General features: G+C 34.3%; 1 protein-coding gene across 3 annotated transcripts in view; it reads left to right on the top strand.

Moving 5' to 3' along the window:
• Positions 1-18,193, top strand: part of SCAPER (S-phase cyclin A associated protein in the ER) — a 508,924-nt gene that overhangs the window by 18,747 nt on the left and 471,984 nt on the right. For all 3 annotated transcript variants that reach the window (XM_013059415.2, XM_013059414.2, XM_013059413.2), the window contains exons 3-4: positions 5,751-5,868; positions 10,687-10,757. In XM_013059415.2, the coding sequence (XP_012914869.1) occupies positions 5,751-5,868; positions 10,687-10,757 (189 nt within the window). The remainder of the gene's footprint in view (positions 1-5,750; positions 5,869-10,686; positions 10,758-18,193) is intronic.

The raw sequence follows: 18,193 nt of genomic DNA, 5'->3' as shown, positions 1-18,193 counted from the left end.
TTGTTTTTCTCACTAATTGTGCAGGTTAGGGCCTTCACTTCAGTACAGTGTTGAATGAAAGTGGTGATGGTGGGCATCCTTGTCTCTTTCAACATTATGTCATTAAATATGGTATTTGTTGTAGTTTGTGAAATTTTTATCACATGCTTTTTTTCATCTGTTGAGATAAGCATAAGGCTTTATTCCTTTATTCTGCTCATTTGGTAAATTACATTAACTGACTTAAAAATGTTAAACCAGCCTTGCATTTGAAATAAACTCAACTTGTGATATCTTACCTGGATTTGATTTACAAATGTGTGTTTGTTTTGTTATTTTCACATCTTTACTCCTGAAATAGTTTGAACTGGTGGTTAACTTTGCTTGTTTATCCTCTTCGGTTCTGATATTAGGGTTATGTAGGTCTCATAAAATGAGTTGTGTTCCTTTTATTTTCTAGAAGAATTTAGTGTAATTTTTTGCTCCTGCGGTTTTGGAGAATTCATCCATGAAACCCATCTGGTTCTGAATTTTCTTTTTGTGGGATTCAGTTTCTTTAGTAGATGTTCAGATTCTTTTTATGTCAAGATTCGGTAGATTATACTTTTTAAGTCAACAATATTTCAGTATCAGTATTTCAATATCAAATATTATAAGTTGATATGTTAGTTATAATATCCTTTTATCTTTGTAAAGCCTGGAGGTTTTAGAATCTATAGTGGTGTTCCTTTTTTATTCCTCATATTGGTTATTCTTTTGTTAATGTTTTCAAATAACCCATTTTAGGTTTTGTTATTAGTTTTTCACTATCATATGTTTGTCTTGTTTTTTTTTTTTAATTAATATGCTATTCTTTCTAGCTTCTTGAAATAGAGACTCTGATCATTGATTTTTAGCTTTTTGTCATTATGTCATTTTTATGGCTTTACATTTTCCTTTAAGGATAGCTTTGGCTGCTGTATAAGTACTGATGTGTCATATTTTTAATATGATTCAATTGAAAATATTTTAAAATTTCCGATGTGACTTCTTTGATCTGTAAGTTATTTAGAAATGTAATGCTTAATTTTCAAACATACAAGGATTTTTCTGGTTATCTCTCTTTGTTACTTTCTATTCTTTGAAATTTAGTGAGGCCTGCTTTATGACCCATGGTATCGACAGTCTGGAAAATAGCATACACTTGAAAAGAATGTATATTCTACCAGTGTTGAATGTTGGGTTCTGGATATGTCAAATATGTCAAGTTTGTTAATTATGTTGTTCAAGTCTTCTGTATTGTTACTTAACTGTTTTTGTCTACTTATTCTGCTAGCTTCTTAAAGAGGTATGTTAAATCTTCCATGATGCTTTTTTCCTATTTCAGTTTTTCTTTAGATGTTATTAGATGCACATTTAGAATTATTATAATTCACTGGTTGATGAACCTTTTACACTTATGAAATATCATTCTATCTCTAGCAGTAATCCTTGCTTTAAAGTCTGCTTTGTTCAATATTAATAAAGCTACCATTCTTTTTTTAAATTTAGTTTAATTCCAACATAGTTATTATATAGCATTATATTAGTTCCAGGTGTATAGTATAGTGATTCAGCAATTCCATATATTAGTCAGTTTGTTTCTTTTGTTTTTGTCCATTTGTTTTATTTCTTAAATTCCAAATATGATGAAATCATATGGTATTTGTCTTTCTCTACCTGACTTCTTTTTTTAAAAAAGGATTTTATTTTTTAATTTACTTGAGAGAGAGAGAGAGCATGAGTGGGGGGTGACAATGGCTAGGAACACTGGCAGTCATAGTTTAATCCTGCCAGATATTGAAATGATTCAAAATTGGCTCTGTTTTTTTGTGAGGGCTTATCTATTTCTAGTTTACCCTTATTCTTGGGGTGAAACTTCCAGGTTTCAACCTAATGCCTGGGTGGCCCTGGACAGATTTAGTTTCTGTACTTTTGCAAGTCTATCAAACCCTGCCAATTTTTCTGTTTTGGCTGTATCCGTTGGAATTGCCAGGTGCCTCTGGGGCAAAGGCAGCCCTGATTGCTGGACTCACCTCTTTAAATATCTTATGTTCCCTGATCTTGCTGTATAATTGCTTGCTTCCTTCACTTTTTTCTGGTGCTTTAAACAGATTTTTAAAACATATTTTCTTTAGCTCTTACAGTTTTTCTCAAGTGCATGGTTGGTCTGAATTACCTAGCCCTTTATAAGCAGAAAGGAAGTTTATTTTTTTATTTTTTATTATTTTAAAAAATATTTTATTTATTTATTTAACAGACAGAGATCACAAGTACGCAGAAAGGCAGGCAGAGAGAGGGGAGAAGCAGGCTCCCTGCCGAGCAGAGATGCGGGGCTTGATCCCAGGACCCTGGGATCATGACCTGAGCTGAAGGCAGAGGCTTAACCCACTGAGCCACCCAGGTGCCCCAGAAGGGAAGTTTATTATTCATATAATAGTTCAGTGCAGGTATTCAGTATTCAGCCTTTCACATTGTAATTCAGGAACCAACTCTTTTTTTGTTTTGTTTTGTTTTTTACTCATTTTCTAGAGAGTTCTGTGTTTGGATCATCTGCATCTGGCCAGTAAGTGGGAGAAAAGATAGACTATAAATGATGATGCATGAGATTTTCTTTATAAGCCAGGCCTGGAAATGGCTTATCTTATTTTTGCCTATATTTTAGTGTGCAGAATTTAGTCATATAGCCATCTAGCTTCAAGAGCCCAGTAAGTATTATCTAGCTTTGTAGCAGGACAAAAATGGAGTGGTTTTGGTGAACATATTATTGTCTGTCACAGAAGCTGTTATAATAATATATGTTTGACATGATGATGGCTCAGATTAGTGGATTTACAGTTTCAGAATATATTTAGGACATAGAATTAGTAAGATTCGGTATCTGTTCTAACAGATCTCAAAACAGAGCAGCCCATACAAGGTTGAAGTTTATTTTTGTCCCCTGTGATAGTCTGGACAGCCTTAGTTCATCTAGGACTTGATTTTACCTTTAGAAAGATGTGAAACATCAGTAAGATCTGTAGGTTACTGTACAGAATTCCACTCCACATCCTATGTTAGGGAAATTGTCCCAGTTACTCAGTTTCTCAGGTAAGTTTGTGGTTTGTTAAAAGTATGTATATGTGCTCCCACTCTTAGAATTTTAATGTACTCCTGGTGTTCAGTGACTGGTAATCTTGTCTTTGAACTGCTTAAAAATATGAGGAGCTTTTTTAGTGAGAATTTAAAAGAAAGAATTTTTGCTTAGTTATTTAGAAAGTTGAAAAATCATTTTAAAAAAGAAGGGAAATTAGTTTTATGAGCAAGTAGTATTATAGGTGTATTTTGAAGAACTGTGAGAAGCAGTAATTTTAATGGGGGTGCAAACATAAAAATTTAATAAATAGTGCTTGAAACCAGTTTGGGATTATGAACGAAGTTGCTTAAAGTAGAAATTATTTAGATTTTCTTAGCCTTAGCAGATAGGTCAAAAAAAATTTTTTTTCCCAATCTAGGAACAAGTCTCAGAAATTATGCACTTAAATCTCAAATAATTCTTTAAGTGTTAAACATAAAAACTTTAACTTAAGACTGATGGTTATGCTTTTTATTGAAACATTTAGTATTTGAACAAGCATCTGCAAAATCTCCTTATGGCACTAGGTGGCACACTGTGACTTTGGGATGCAAATAATGTATTTTGTTTAAGTCTCTTGGAAGAACCTAGATAAAAATTCTGTTTGAAGTAGGTATCTGTAATGTTATGAAGTATCTCAGAGTCATTAGATTAAAATGCTTAAACTATTGTATTTAAGTTACTGCTGACATCTTTATAACAACAGGGTTATTAAAAATGACTAGTATTTGTCAGTTTATTGAAAAGAGTTCAGTTAGAATATATTACAGAATGCACCTGTGATTTTATGGAAAAATGGTTTTCAGTCAGATATTGTAGTAAGGTGAATGTTACAATGTTTTTGCATGTGAAGTATTAGAATTAAGAATTAAAGTTTTGAGTTGGTGATATATTTTTCTTTGAATTTGTGTATGTGTATTGAATACAAAAGAACTAACTTTTGGGTGCCTGGATGGCTCAGTTGGTTAGATGTCTGCCTTTCAGCTCAGGTCATGATCTTAAGGGCCTGGGATGGAGCCCCATGTGGGGCTCCCTGCCCAGCAGGGACTCTGCTTCTCCCTCTGGACCCCACCCCCTGGCTTGTACATGTGCATGCTCATGCTCGCTCTCTCTCTCTCAAATAAAAATCTTTAAAAAAAGAACTGACTTTGCAAAATTTATGGTAGAATTGAAACATTTATAGAAGAATATTAGATTTCAAGTTTTCTGTTCTAGCATTATTATAACATTGCTATCTTTTGATCACTTTAGTTCCTAGAGAATTATCACTTTATGAGGACTCTTGAATTAGAGAATAATGTATAGAATAATGAATTTTATAGATTTTATGTGATTGCATAATTATCTGAAATTGTCTGAAAAAGAGCTGAAAAGTAGGCCACCTATTTAAACTTGTTCATCTGGCCTATAAGGAATAGTTATACTTCTTGCTTAAAACAATGTTTTGGTAACTTAAATGATAGATGCCAACCTAAGTTAGAGCTAATAAGCACTGGGAGATGTGTTTATTCCAAAAAAAGGAGATTTTATAGTGTTAACTTGATTGAAAAATATGGGAATAGAGATGATTCAAGAATTTTGCATAGGGTGGAGCTGGAATAGTGGTCACAGATTAATGAGTTTCAGCATAAACTTATGAATTAGAGATGCCATGTGGCTATCCAGGACAAGGTCAGAGGAATGAAGGAATGTGGGGGCAGGTATTTATTTTAAAGATGTGAAAGTTAAGTTCTGGCTGCTTTCACACAAAAAAGTCATGATTGACTAGTTGTCACAGAAACTGTATGACCTGCAAAGCCTAAAATAAAAAGTTGTTATCTGGCCCTTTGTGGAAGTTTGCTGACCCATGCACTAGAGTATAGTGCCTTTTTTCTTTTCTTCAAGTCAGGCTCCTTGTCAGTAAGTTACTTTGAGAATAATGTGTTGCTTTCTTTCACATATTCCCATAAACAAGCACTTAAAATTAACCAGTAAGTGAGGAGCACCGAAAACAGAACAGAAGAAGTGACATCTTACAAGGGAATAATGTAATCACATTGAAAGGGGTGAGGATGAGAAGAACCAACTTAAGTCATTTTGGGGAAAAAAATCCAGTACTTTGGATACTGTAATGCTAAAGATAAGAACTGTATAGAAATGTTGTGATCTTGTTAATAAATGCTGTGGGTTAGCAATTCTGAAACTATGTATGTATTAGAACTGAACAGATAAGTAAATATATTTTAGGTAATGAGAACCGGGTTTCTGACTGGCAGAGAAAGAAATTACCAATAAGAGAAAGGCTAAAATGAACCTGTGTGTAGGACTGAAATCCGAGGGATCAGACCTGTTGCTGTGTAAGTGGTGGTGGTGAAATGTGTACAAAGCAGTATTGTGCTTCTTAGGGCACATGTTCAAACCTTAGATTGTATTTATTCTTGAAAGAATTTGTTTATTCTTAAAGTTGTAAAACTAGTCTTTTCAGAAATAAAAAGATCTGTGACTTAACTTTCTTTTCTCTCTTTAACTACCTTTTCAATCCTAAATTAGTTTTAAGTGTTGCCTTTGTGAGAAAATGTGAGAAACAATTAATTTGTCAGCCAAATATATTTTATATGTTGACTAATCTAATAATCTAATATATATTTTCTGTATATAGGCATCATTCCAGCGCTCCAATAGTCATGACAAAGTTAGGAGAATAGTTGCAGAGGAGGGTCGTACAGCAAGAAATCTGATAGCTTGGAGTGTTCCTCTAGAAAGCAAAGATGATGATGGTATGTATTTTTAAACTGTTTCATTTTTGTTTTAAATTTAGGAGGGTACATTTAGTCTTAAACAGTAGATAGATCCAAAACTTTATGATTTGAACTGTTGGGCAAATTAGCATACATGAAATAAGAAATAACTTTTTTATTGCTTTTTTAAAAAAGATTTTATTCATTTATTTATTAGAGAGAGGAAGCATGCATGCGTGGGGGAGGGAAAGAGGGAGAAGGAGAGTGAGAATCTCAAGTAGACCCTGTGCTGAGCGAGAAGGCCCCATATGGGTCTTGATCTCATGGCCCTGAGATAATGACTTGAGCTGAAATCAAGAGGTGGACGATCAACTGACTGAGCCACACGGGTGCCCCTTTATTGCCTTTTTTTCTTAGATAATATACAAATGGTTTTATGAAAGTGTTAGTTTTGCTGTTTCACATAGGAACGAAGGTAGGTTTGTTATGATTGGCAAATTAGTTTTCTTTTTTAACTTATAGGAGATTGAGATTTTTTCTTCTATTAAATTCTAATAAAAATAAACAGGTTTTAAAAAATTTACTATATTCACCACAGTTAGTTACAGGTTAATGTTTTAGGAAAAAAAGATTGTATTTCTTGAGTTGTTATTATTTGAACTAGAAAAAATACCTTTTTAGTCCTTTTACTTTCATGGGTAGGATCATTGTGAGCACTGCCTAAATCCTGGGGACTAGAAGATTGGATGGGGAGATAGAAAACAGGAGGTTGGGGTATACCAAAGAGGATCTCGCTTTGAAATTTTCTGAGGATTTGTAGACTATTCTTCTTATTGGGTTTGTGTGGTATCTTTTCATGCTTAGATTCAGTTATATATTTTTGGAGGGATTCTATAGAAATTATGTTATTTCCTTTCCATCGGGTCATAGGAGGCACATGATAGTGGTTTTGTTTCGTTACTAGTGATGTCAACATTAATCACTTGGCTAAGGTGATATCTCCTGAGTTTCTGCACTGGAAAGTAACTATTAACTTTGTAATTAGTAGGTAATTTGTGGTAAGGTAGTTTGAGACTACGTAAATGTCCTGTTTCTCTTGAAGTAGTCTACTCACTACTTTTAGCTTCTGTTGATAATTCTTAGCTAATTAAGTTACTACTCTGATGGTTGCAAAATGGTGATTTGCTGACCCCAGTGTTCTTTATTAAAAGCTGACATTCTAATGTAAGAGAGAGCTTTCCCTTTTCCCTTTAGTAGTATATGTGTAACTTTGCATTTATTTAAGTTTATATGGAGTCATGGTTCTTATTTAATGAGTTCTGATTTATCTATTTTGATGCTTAGTTCTAGGTTTGTCTTAGTTTTAGTTTTAGTTTAGTTTTGTTCAAACCTAGTCTTTAGTTCTAGGTTTGTCTAGATGAGTGGGAGACCTGTTAAGCTGTCTCCTGTTTCCTTTTGACATATTCTTTGAGAACACCCTTACCCAGGGAGATGTTTCAAGTTATATAGGAGTTCATCCATGTTTTATTCTTTTAAATTTATTTTACTTTTACATATTTTTTACATTTTATTTTTTATACTTGTCATTTAAAAACTTATTTTTATTCTATCTTTATTTTTCTATACTTGTATCAATGATCCATTTGTAGTTTATTCATATATATAGTGTGAGTTATGGATCTAATTTTATCTTTTTCTGTAGGGATTACAAGTTGCTCCAGCACCACTTACTGTAAAGTCTATCTTTGCCCCATTTTTTTGAGATGTCACTGTATCATAAATTGAATTTCCTTATGTACTTACATTCTATTTCACCGAGCTGTTCATCTAATTCATGTGTGAAAGCCACACTGTTTTAATTATAGAGGTATTATAGTATATTAAAATATCTGCTTAGACCAGTCCTCCCTCAGTAGCTTTTGTCAGTCTTCCTAATTTTTTTTTTTTTGAAGATTTATTTATTTACTTGAGAAAGAGAGAGATACCAGGAGAGAGCACAAGCAGGGGAGAGGAAGAAGCAGACTCCCTGCTGAGCAAGGAGCCCAGTGCAGGAAGGCAGGGCTCTAGGATCATGGTCCTGAGCAAAGGCAGATGCTTAACTAACTGAGCCACCCAGGCACCCCTTCCTAGGTATTTTTAAGGAGCAGTTACTTTGAATCAAAAACTACCAAATAGAGGGGGAAATTAAATTTATCTTCTTAAATTTACTCTGTACTAGCTGAAGTTTTCATAAGGAAGCTTACTGTTACTTTCATTTCTTTGGTAAAAACATATATCAACATTATTTACTATAAAAATAATAACATAAAACCTAAAAATTTCTTATGGTTGCTGTGTATGATTCATATTATTTTATGAAATTTTATTTTTTCACTTTCCATGGATTAATCAGAACAAAAAATAATCTGAGATTTATTAAAATTGCTTCTCTTCAAGGAAGGAAAGAAAATTCAATAATGAATCACATATCTATATATAACCTGATTTTGCATGTAAGTACATAAAAAATTGGCCATTACAATTATAAAGCTTCATTTATGCTTGTTGCAAAACAATTGAACTGTGAACCCATAGAATTAGAACTTTCTGAATATCTAAATGATGACAAAATAAGAATGTCAATTTCATAATTTCTGATAAGGATTATTTTATATTGTTAAAACTTTGGCAATAATAGCAAAATCTTTACTTGCTTTTTTTTTTTTTAAAAAGCAACTCATTCTTATCTATAGCTATAATACATACTCAGATATTTCTGAGAATAATCTTTCAATTTTTATAAGTTTTCTTCTGTTGTTTCATTTCTGTTTTCTCTAATACTTGTTCTAAGCTGGTTATTCTACTGGATATTCTAAAAGTCCTGCTCCTACATTGTTCTCTATAATCAAAGGATGGATAAAGGCTGTGTAGTTGAGTGTCGAGTTCTGCTTTCATCCCTGGTAGAAGAGTTGAGGGAGGCCCACTTATGTGTGGGTAAATTGTTATGGCTCACTTCATTTGTACTGCTTCACAGGTCCTGGCCCAAAATTATTTTGCTGAAAGGAAAATTATTCTGTTGTACATTATAGATAGAATTTTATTTCTATTTTGAATTGCTCTCAAAAATAGAATGATTATGAAATAGTAGTTAGTATCTTTATTATAAAAAAGAGCAGGTGAGAAAGATATATCTGATGGCAAAAATACAAAGAACTGAAAACTTCTCTTTTCAAATTAAACTGTGAATTTCATGAATCAGATAAGTTTGTCAAAACAAAATACTGGATTTTTAAATGGTAAAAAATGTATTCTCGATTTTATTGTTAAAATAAAATTTGAATTCAAAGAGTATTTTCCAGAACTGTTTATGAGTTGAGAAGTATCAAGTAACTTGGCCTTATTTATTTATTTTTTTAAATAAACATATAATGTATCTTTATCCCCAGGGGTACAGGTTTGTGAATCGCCAAGTTTCACACTTCACAGCACTTGCCATAGCACATACCCTCCCCAATGTCCATAACCCCACCCCCTCTCCCAAACCCGCTCCCCCAGCAACCCTCTGTTATGTGAGATTAAGAGTCACTTACGGTTTGTCTCCCTCCAGATCCCATCTTGTTTCATTCATTCTTCTCCTACCCCCTTAACCCCCCATGTTACATCTCTACTTCCTCATGTCAGGGAGATCATATGATAGTTGTCTTTCTCCGATTGACTTATTTCGTTAAGCATGATACCCTCTAGTTCCATCCACGTTGTCGCAAATGGCAAGATTTCATTTCTTTTGATGGCTGCATAGTATTCCATTGTGTATATATACCACTTCTTCTTTATCCATTCATCTGTTGATGGACATCTAGGTTCTTCCATAGTTTGGCTATTGTGGACATTGCTGCTATAAACATTCAGGTGCACGTGCCCCTTCAGATCACTGCGTTTGTATCTTTAGGGTAAATACCCAGTAGTGCAATTGCTGGGTCGTAGGGTAGCTCTATTTTCAACCTTTTGAGGAACCTCCATGCTGTTTTCCAGAGTGGTTGCACCAGCTTGCATTCCCACCAACAGTGTAGGAGGGTTCCCCTTTCTCCACATCCTCGCCAGCTTCTGTCATTTCCTGACTTGTTAATTTTAGCCATTCTGACTGGTGTGAGGTGATATTTCATTGTGGTTTTGATTTGTATTTCCCTGTTGACTTGGCCTTGTTTTTAAATTGTCAGAATATCTGACTTATTTAAGAGGTTGATGTTTTTCCTGTTCTGAGAAAGCCATACAATAAAATCAGTCCCTGGGAACATGGAAGTTTGTTTTTTATTTTATCAGTAGTTCATATTGATCACATATAGATTGTACTGTTCTGTGATCTCTGGAAGGAAATTATCTATTAGTATGCCCAAATGACTTATATAGTTCAATTTTGTACTACCCATTAAAAAAATTATTTTTTTAAAGATTTTATTTATTTATTTGACAGAAATCACAAGTAGACGGAGAGGCAGGCAGAGAGAGAGAGGGAGAAGCAGGCTCCCCACTGAGCAGAGAGCCTGATGCGGACTCGATCCCAGGACCCTGAGATCATGACTTGAGCCGAAGGCAGCGGCTTAACCCACTGAGCCACCCAGGCGCCCCCCAAAATTATTTATTTATTTAACAGAGAGGGAGAGAGAAAGAGGGGAAGAGAGAGAACACAAACAGAGAGAGCAGCAGAGGGGGAGGGAGAAGCAGTCTCCCTGGTGAGCAAGGAGCCTGATGTGGGGCTTGATCCTGGGACCCTGGGATCATGACCTGAGCTGAAGGCATTTGCTTAATGGACTGAGCCACACAGGCACCCCTGTACTACCCATTTTTTGACCTTTATATTTGTCTATTTTTGCCTTGAAGGGAAATCCAAATGTCAAACTGGTGGAAAAGCAAAGAGGACAATTCAAGGAACTCATAAAAATACTAAACAGGTACAGCATATGCAACTTTCTACTTACTGACTTTTAATTTGAATGAGAAAATGTAATTTTTCAGGATTTGAGTATTGTATATTTTGTTTTCGTATAAAATTCCAGTGTAACATTCTTCACTTAACAAATGTGTATACAGTACTGGGTGCCTAGCTAGTACTAAATACTTTACAAATATTAATTTATTTGTTTCTTGTAACAGTCCCTTCAGCGTAGGCATTATTATTATCTAAATGATAATCTAAAAATGAGGAAACACAGGTAGGGAGAGGTTATATAACTTGCTAGTGAGTGGCACAGCGAAGATTTGAACCCAGGTCGTTAATTTCTAGTTTATGCTCTTAAGCCTTCTGCTACACATCCCATATTTGTGAATTCTTTTATGATTTTCTTTCTTGGTATAGTGATGTCTTTAGGTTGTAGAATAGTAAAAGTATTGTCTCTAAAAATTTCCATATTGCTTTATTAAAATTTTGGAGAGCACAAGCCTATTTTAAAAGTGTTCTTTAGCACATTAGTACTGGCTTTTTAATTCATAGTACTTTCTCTGAACTTTTCCATATATATTATTTTGTTTTGATGTTATTAAATATATCAATATGGTTATGCAGACCCAAAACTTCACATAAGGAAAACATGAATTTCTAATCAACATGTCATTGTGAGTTCATAAAATAATCCCCAACTCCTCACCTACAATGTTACCAATGATAAAAAATTTTTTTACATTAAAAAGAGAAAAGAAATAAAACAAATACACTGACAGGTGAGTGGAATTAGGGACACAAACTTAATGGACAAGTCTTAAGGGATTAAAGAAGGCTAAAATTCCCTGATTATGGTGGGGAAACAAATCCAGGCTCATGGTATAAAGTTTTGGGCTTATGCAGGGTTTGCACTAGGAGCAAAAAAAGCTATAATCTGCCTGGGTTGTGCCCTGTGAATTGATGTCTGAAGCAGTAAAAGGAAGTGGCCCATGGTTTATGACTGGTTCTGCTAGTATTCTTGACAGGTGAGAGTGTTAAGTATCCAGTAAAAGACCTGTGGAAGTGGGACCACAGTGGGCTGGAAGATGGTCGCTGTAACAGTAGGATACATGGAATGAGGGTGAGCAAAATGAAGATCTAAAATATAAGAAATTCAAATTCAAAGTAAAATATCAAAGCACATGAGGAAAATAATGTTATAAAATACAGATAACACATTCTATGAGTGAGAGAATTTACCCTTGAGGTGATGAAAAAAGGCCATTTTCCTAAGGAAGACTTTCAAAAAAATGAGCTTAAGTTCCTCAAAGGAAAGAATAACTATAAACAAGAAGGAGATATTCTGAAGTAAAACAGGTATCCATCTATTACATTAATTACATCCATTAGTTTTGAACATTTATAGATAAAAGTGAGCCAGTTAGAAATCTTATAAATGAAAATATTGTCAATGAAATTTAAAAAACCCATAATTAATGGAATAAATGTTGTATTGGACAAAGAGAAAATTTGTGAATTGGAAGACATTACTGAGGAGAATTTAAAACATATTGCAGAGAACTAACAAGATGGAAAATAAGAGAGTTTAAGATTGAGAAATTGTTATATAGGCCATATCGGACTTTTAAAAATAGAGGGTAAATAATAGTGGACATTGAATATTTGAAGAAATAATGTTGAAAAATTTTCTCACTTGAGTTCTGAAGAGCTTCAGAGCATGACTGTGGAGCTGAGCAGGGTAAGTAAAAATAGATTTATATACCTAGCTACATTCTAAAGAGTCTGAAGAATGTGAAGATTATGGGAAAAAAATCTTCAAAAAATACCAAGAAGTAAACAGAACCACAGAGGAATGATAAATTAATACCCTTGTTATAAACAAAAGGATAATGAAGCAATATATTCAAAGTTATAAGACAAAATTACTTTTAAAAAATGCTTTTTAAATTTTATTTAAGAGTGAGAGAGCACATAGGGAGAGGGAGAAGCAGACTCCCTGCTGAGCAGGGAGCCTGATGTGGGGCTCAATTCCAGGGCCCTGAGATCATGGCCTGAGCTGAAGGCAGCTGCATAACTGACTGAGCCACCCAGGAGCCCTGACAAAATTACTTTTAACTCATAATTCTGTGCCCAGCCAAGTGCAAGAATGAAATAGAACTATTTTTAGTTATTTTAGACAAAAACTAAGTGTTTGCTACCCACTGACCCTTAATAAAGGAACTAAAGATGAACTTCAGCAGGAAAAAAAGGTAACCTGGGGGAAGGAACTTGTTAAAAAGGTAACTGTAGTATGTGATATGATGAGCACTGGGTGTTATATGCAACTGGTAAATTATTGAACACTATATCTGAAACTAATAATATACTATATGTTGGCTAATTGAATTTAAATTAAAATAGATATATGTAAAATGTGTTTGTAAATCTCATTACCTGTTGATGGTTTGAAAAAAAAACCCTCACATGATTCGATTTAGAAAAGTGGAACTGTAGTTTTAGACAATATTAACATGAAGACTGGATTGTAGGGATTTTGGAAGGGGGCTAGAGTAATAAAATTCTTGTCTTATTTAGGAAGAAGTTTTTGTTAGGAAAATATGAATATAAGTGTGTATGATAAAAATTTAAGGTTATCAACTAAAAGCAGCCATGATTTCCAAATAGAGGAATATTAGCAAATTGTATCTTACAATATTTGAAAAGAATGATACACCATGCCAAGTATATAAATTTAATTTTACGTAATTTATCCATGAGTTGTGCTTTTTGTTTTATCTATGAAAACCTCTCTTATTTTAAGATTATAAAAATGTCCTTCTAGATATTTTTAAATTTTTGTTTTCATAGTTGGTCTTTAGTCCATCAACAGACTAAAAGAAAAATCACATTATCACCTCAATAGGTTCAGTAAAAGCATTTGACAAAACTTGACACCCATTTATGATGAAAACTATCAATAAACTATGAGTAGAGGGAATCTTCTCAACTTGATTAAAAAAATCTACAAAAAACCCTATAGCTAATGTGGTACTTAATGGTGAGAAACTAGAAGCTTTCCCCCTAAGATCGGTTATAAGGCAAGGATGCCCCTATCACCACTGTTTTTCAACATTGTAATGGAAGTTCTAGCTAATGCGAAGACAAGAAAAGGAAGGAAAAGGTATATAGATTAGAAAGGAAGGAATAAAACTGTCTTTGTTTGCAGATATGATTATATAAAAAATCTGAAAGAATCAACAAAAAACTGCTGGAAATAATAATCTGTTATAGTAGGTTGCAGGGTACAAGATTAATACACAGAATTCTGTCAGTGGCTTTCCTGTATACCAGTGCTTAGCAAGTGAAACTTAAAAACACAATACGATTTACATTACCACTCCCTTGAATTAAATACCTAGGTATAAATCTAACAATGTATGTACAAAGATCTATATGAGAAATACTATAAAACTCTGATGAAAGAACTCAAAGAACTAAATAAATGTAAGGGCGTTTCCATGTTCATGCAGGAAAACTGAATATTGTCAAGATGTCCTTTCTTCCCAGCTTATGTGTAGATTCAATACAATTCTGACAAGTGATTGTATAGCTATTGACTGATTCTAAACTATATGGAGAGGCAGAAGACCCAGAATAGCCAATGAAATATTGAAGAACAAAGTTGGAGGACTGATGCTAGCCAACTTTTAGACTTACTGTAAAGCTATAGTAACGATGGCAGTGTGGTATCGGCAGAACAATAGATAAATAGATGAATGGAGAGGGTAGAATATCTAGAAATAGATCCACATAAATAATCAACTGCTCTGACAGAGGAGCAAAGGCAATACAATGGAACAAAGGTAATTTTTTCAACAAATTGTGTTGGAACAACTGGACATCCTATATATCAAAAAATGAATTTAGACAGATACCGTACACCCTTCCCAAAATTAAACTCAAAAGTGGATCGTAGACCTAGATGTGAAAGCAAAAACTCTGACATTTCTGATGATAGCATAGAAAACCTAAATGACCTTGGGTATGGTGATGACTTTTTAGGTAAAATACCAAAAGTAGTGATCCATGGAAGAAATAATTGGTAAGCTAGATTTCACCAAAATTAAAAACTCTGCTTTACAAAAGACAGTATCAAAAGAATGAGAAGACAGGCCACAAACAGGGAGAAAATACTTGCAAAAGACATACCTGATGAGGGATTGTTATCCAAAATATACAAAGAACTCTTAAAATTCAAAAATAAGATACAGTGTTATGTTAGTTTTAAGTATACTATATAGTGATTCGATACCGTATGTTAACTGTACTAGAATTAAAATAATAATAAAAAAACAAGCAACCTGATTAAAAAATAGGCCTAAGCCCTTAACCGATGCATCACCAGAGAGGATAGATAGATGGCAAAGAAGCATATGAAAAGATGCTCCATATCATATGGCATCAGAAATGCAGATTAAAGTAACACTGAGATATTACTACATATTCATTAGAATGGCCAAAATTAGGAATACTGGCAACACCAAATGCTGGTAAGAATGTGAAGCCACAGGAATTCTAATTCATTGCTGGTGAGAATTCACAATGGTACAGCCACTTGGCAGTTTATAAATTGCCAGTTTATAGAGTCTTCTAAAACTAAACATATGCTTACCATATAATCCAACAGTCATACTCCTTGGTATTTACACAAAGGAGTTGAAAACTTATATCCTCACAAAAACCTGCACATGGATATTTATAGCTGCTTTATTCACAATTGTCAAAACTTGGGAGCAACCAAGATGTCCTTCAGTAGGTGAATGGATACCGAAACTGTAGTACATCCAGACAATGGACTGTTCTTCATTGCTGAAAAGAAATGAGCTATCAAGCTATGAAAAGACATAGAGTAACCTTAAATGCATTATACTAAGTGAAAAAAGCCAACCTCAAAAGGCTATATACTGTTTCCAAATATACAGCATTCTGGAAAGGCAAAGCGATGGAGACAGTAAAAAGGTCAGTAGTGCCAGAGGGTCGGAGGTAGGGGTAGGGAGAGGGAAATAGGCAGAGCACAGAAGATTCTTAGTACAATCACAGTACTATCTATGTATGATACTGTAATGATGGATACGTGTCATTATACATTTGTCCAAACCCATAAAATGAACAACACCAAGAGTAAACTGTAAGGTAAACTCTGAACTTTGGATGATTATGATGTGTCAGTGTCAGTGTTGGTACATCAAGAAAATACATGTTTGACTTCATGTGCCCATGCATTTTTCTGCAATAGGTCTATAAACATTTTTAGATTCTCAGAGGAGTCAGTGAGCCCTTCTGACAGAGACAAGTCAGAAATCTCAATTTCTTCCTTCCTCTTTCCCTTCACTTTTTCTCTTTCTCTCAAAAGTCATTGATTAAAACAATATAACGTCATGGAATTCAGTTGTGTCTAACTTTTCCCACAAATTGAGATTGCTTTGTCTTCTTGAGTATCTTGGAAGTAGTAGTAAGCTGTAGTAATAGGATAGTTACCTGATTTTTGGCTTTATCACTTAGTGTAAGACCTGGGGCTCATTACTTAATTTAGCTAAGCCTCAGTTTTCTCTCCTGTAAAAAGGAGATAATAATGTTACCTATGATACAAAATTGCTTCAAAGTTTAAATCAAGTACAACTGTATGGAAAGCACTTAGCACAGTGCCTGGCACCTGGCAAGTGTGTCATGCATGTGAGATGCTGCTGCAATTACTATTATCACTGCTATTGTTTTTATCAGTGGTAGGAGCCCTATACTTTGGAACTGTATACTGACTTAACCTCTACAATTTGATTTGCCAGTCTACTCTTTCACAGATTTGACAATTTTGCCATTAGTTTATTCACATTTTTTTTTTATGAGCGTATTTCTTCTCTTTATCTTTCCCACTATAATCATACCTAACATTATTTGGGTACTAATTGTGTGCTTGGTGCTATGTAAAATTCTTTATTGTGTGCTTGGTGCTATGTAAAATGCTTTATGAACATGGGAAAAGTTGAAAGACTAGGTTCTGGTTCCAGTTCCACCACTCAACCTTTTTTTTTTTTTAAAGATTTTATTTATTTATTTGACAGACAGAGATCACAAGTAGGCAGAGAGAGAGAGGAAGGGAAGCAGGCTCCCTGCTGAGCAGAGCCCCATGCGGGGCTCGATCCCAGGAGGGATCATGACCTGAGCTGAAGGCAGAGGCTTCAACCCACTGAGCCACCCAGGTGCCCCACCACTCAACCTTTTGACTTGCAAAGAAATTCAATCATTCTGGGCCTCAGTTTTGTTATTTACAATGGGAATAATAATATTTGTCCTGTCTTCAGTTTATTGTAATGATTAAATGAGATAATGTATTCAGAATTCCTTCATAAAATATGAATAAGCATGCAAGTATAAAGTATTATCATTTTGGCAAAGTTAAGTATCAAATTTGTGTAGCACATTGCCTTTCAGATGGAATTATGTAACTGTAGTTTTTGTCTTACTGGCATCTTTCTTTGTAAAAGCTTCACCTAGAGCAATCACAAAGAATAGAGACATTTTAACCTGGACGCAATGGTGCCTATTTTACATTGTAAGAAAGGTTGGTAAAATATTTGATGCATGATAAATACGTAAATGGGTGAAACTGAGTGAGAGTACTTTTGAGAATTCCTTAAGATTAGAGTCTAAATTCACAGGAAGTTACTAACATTTTGCTGATCATGAAGAAGGTAAAATTGGGAAACCTCTCAAGTTAATTTTAACTTTGGATGGTGTACAGGAGGAGAAATGAGGTAGTCTGGAATATTTGGCCAACCACTGGCAGCACAGGCCTGAGGCAGTATACTGGTAAGCCGCCATTGTTATTGTAGAGCTCTAATGGGAAGATGGTCTTCTGTGGTTAGATGATCTTTGACAAATGAGTTATTAGCCTTGGGGCCTGTTTTCTAAACTGTAAAGTGGAGCTAATAATACCTACTTTAAAGATTGTGTGAAGGAGGTTAGAAATTTTGTGTCGTTGATTTATGATCTATAATCCTGTATAAATGGTCAGTTGTCAGAGTTATCAGGAGAGTGGACAGAATTAAGCTTTACTTCAGGACAGATGCTGCCTGAATGGGATTTTGAATTTGGTTTAATGCAAGGAGGGGATATTTGCCATTATAATAAAATTATTTATACTAGGGCTGTAAAGAACTTGGAGAGCAATTGAGGCAATGGTTTTATGGATTGTTGACATTACTTTAAATTTTATTGCTTGAGTATTGAGAATTTGTGCCTGGACCATGGCTATTGCTTAAAATATTTGCTAATTTTCATTTGTGAAATCTGGCAACCTTGTCTGGATGGGGGACTTTGGAGGGAGGACAAGTAATTCCATTTTAGCCTCTCCAGCGTGTATGTATCTGTGTGCATACATGTGTTATGTGTGCTTCCTTTTTGGTGGTATAC

This window comes from Mustela putorius, unplaced genomic scaffold (genome assembly GCF_011764305.1).
Source record: "Mustela putorius furo isolate JIRA1106 unplaced genomic scaffold, ASM1176430v1.1 tig00003972_pilon_pilon_pilon, whole genome shotgun sequence".
In the NCBI taxonomy this organism is placed as follows: Eukaryota; Metazoa; Chordata; class Mammalia; order Carnivora; family Mustelidae; genus Mustela; species Mustela putorius.
The sequence above is the reverse complement of the archived record's forward strand: the minus strand, read 5'-3'. Positions and strand labels throughout refer to the sequence as shown.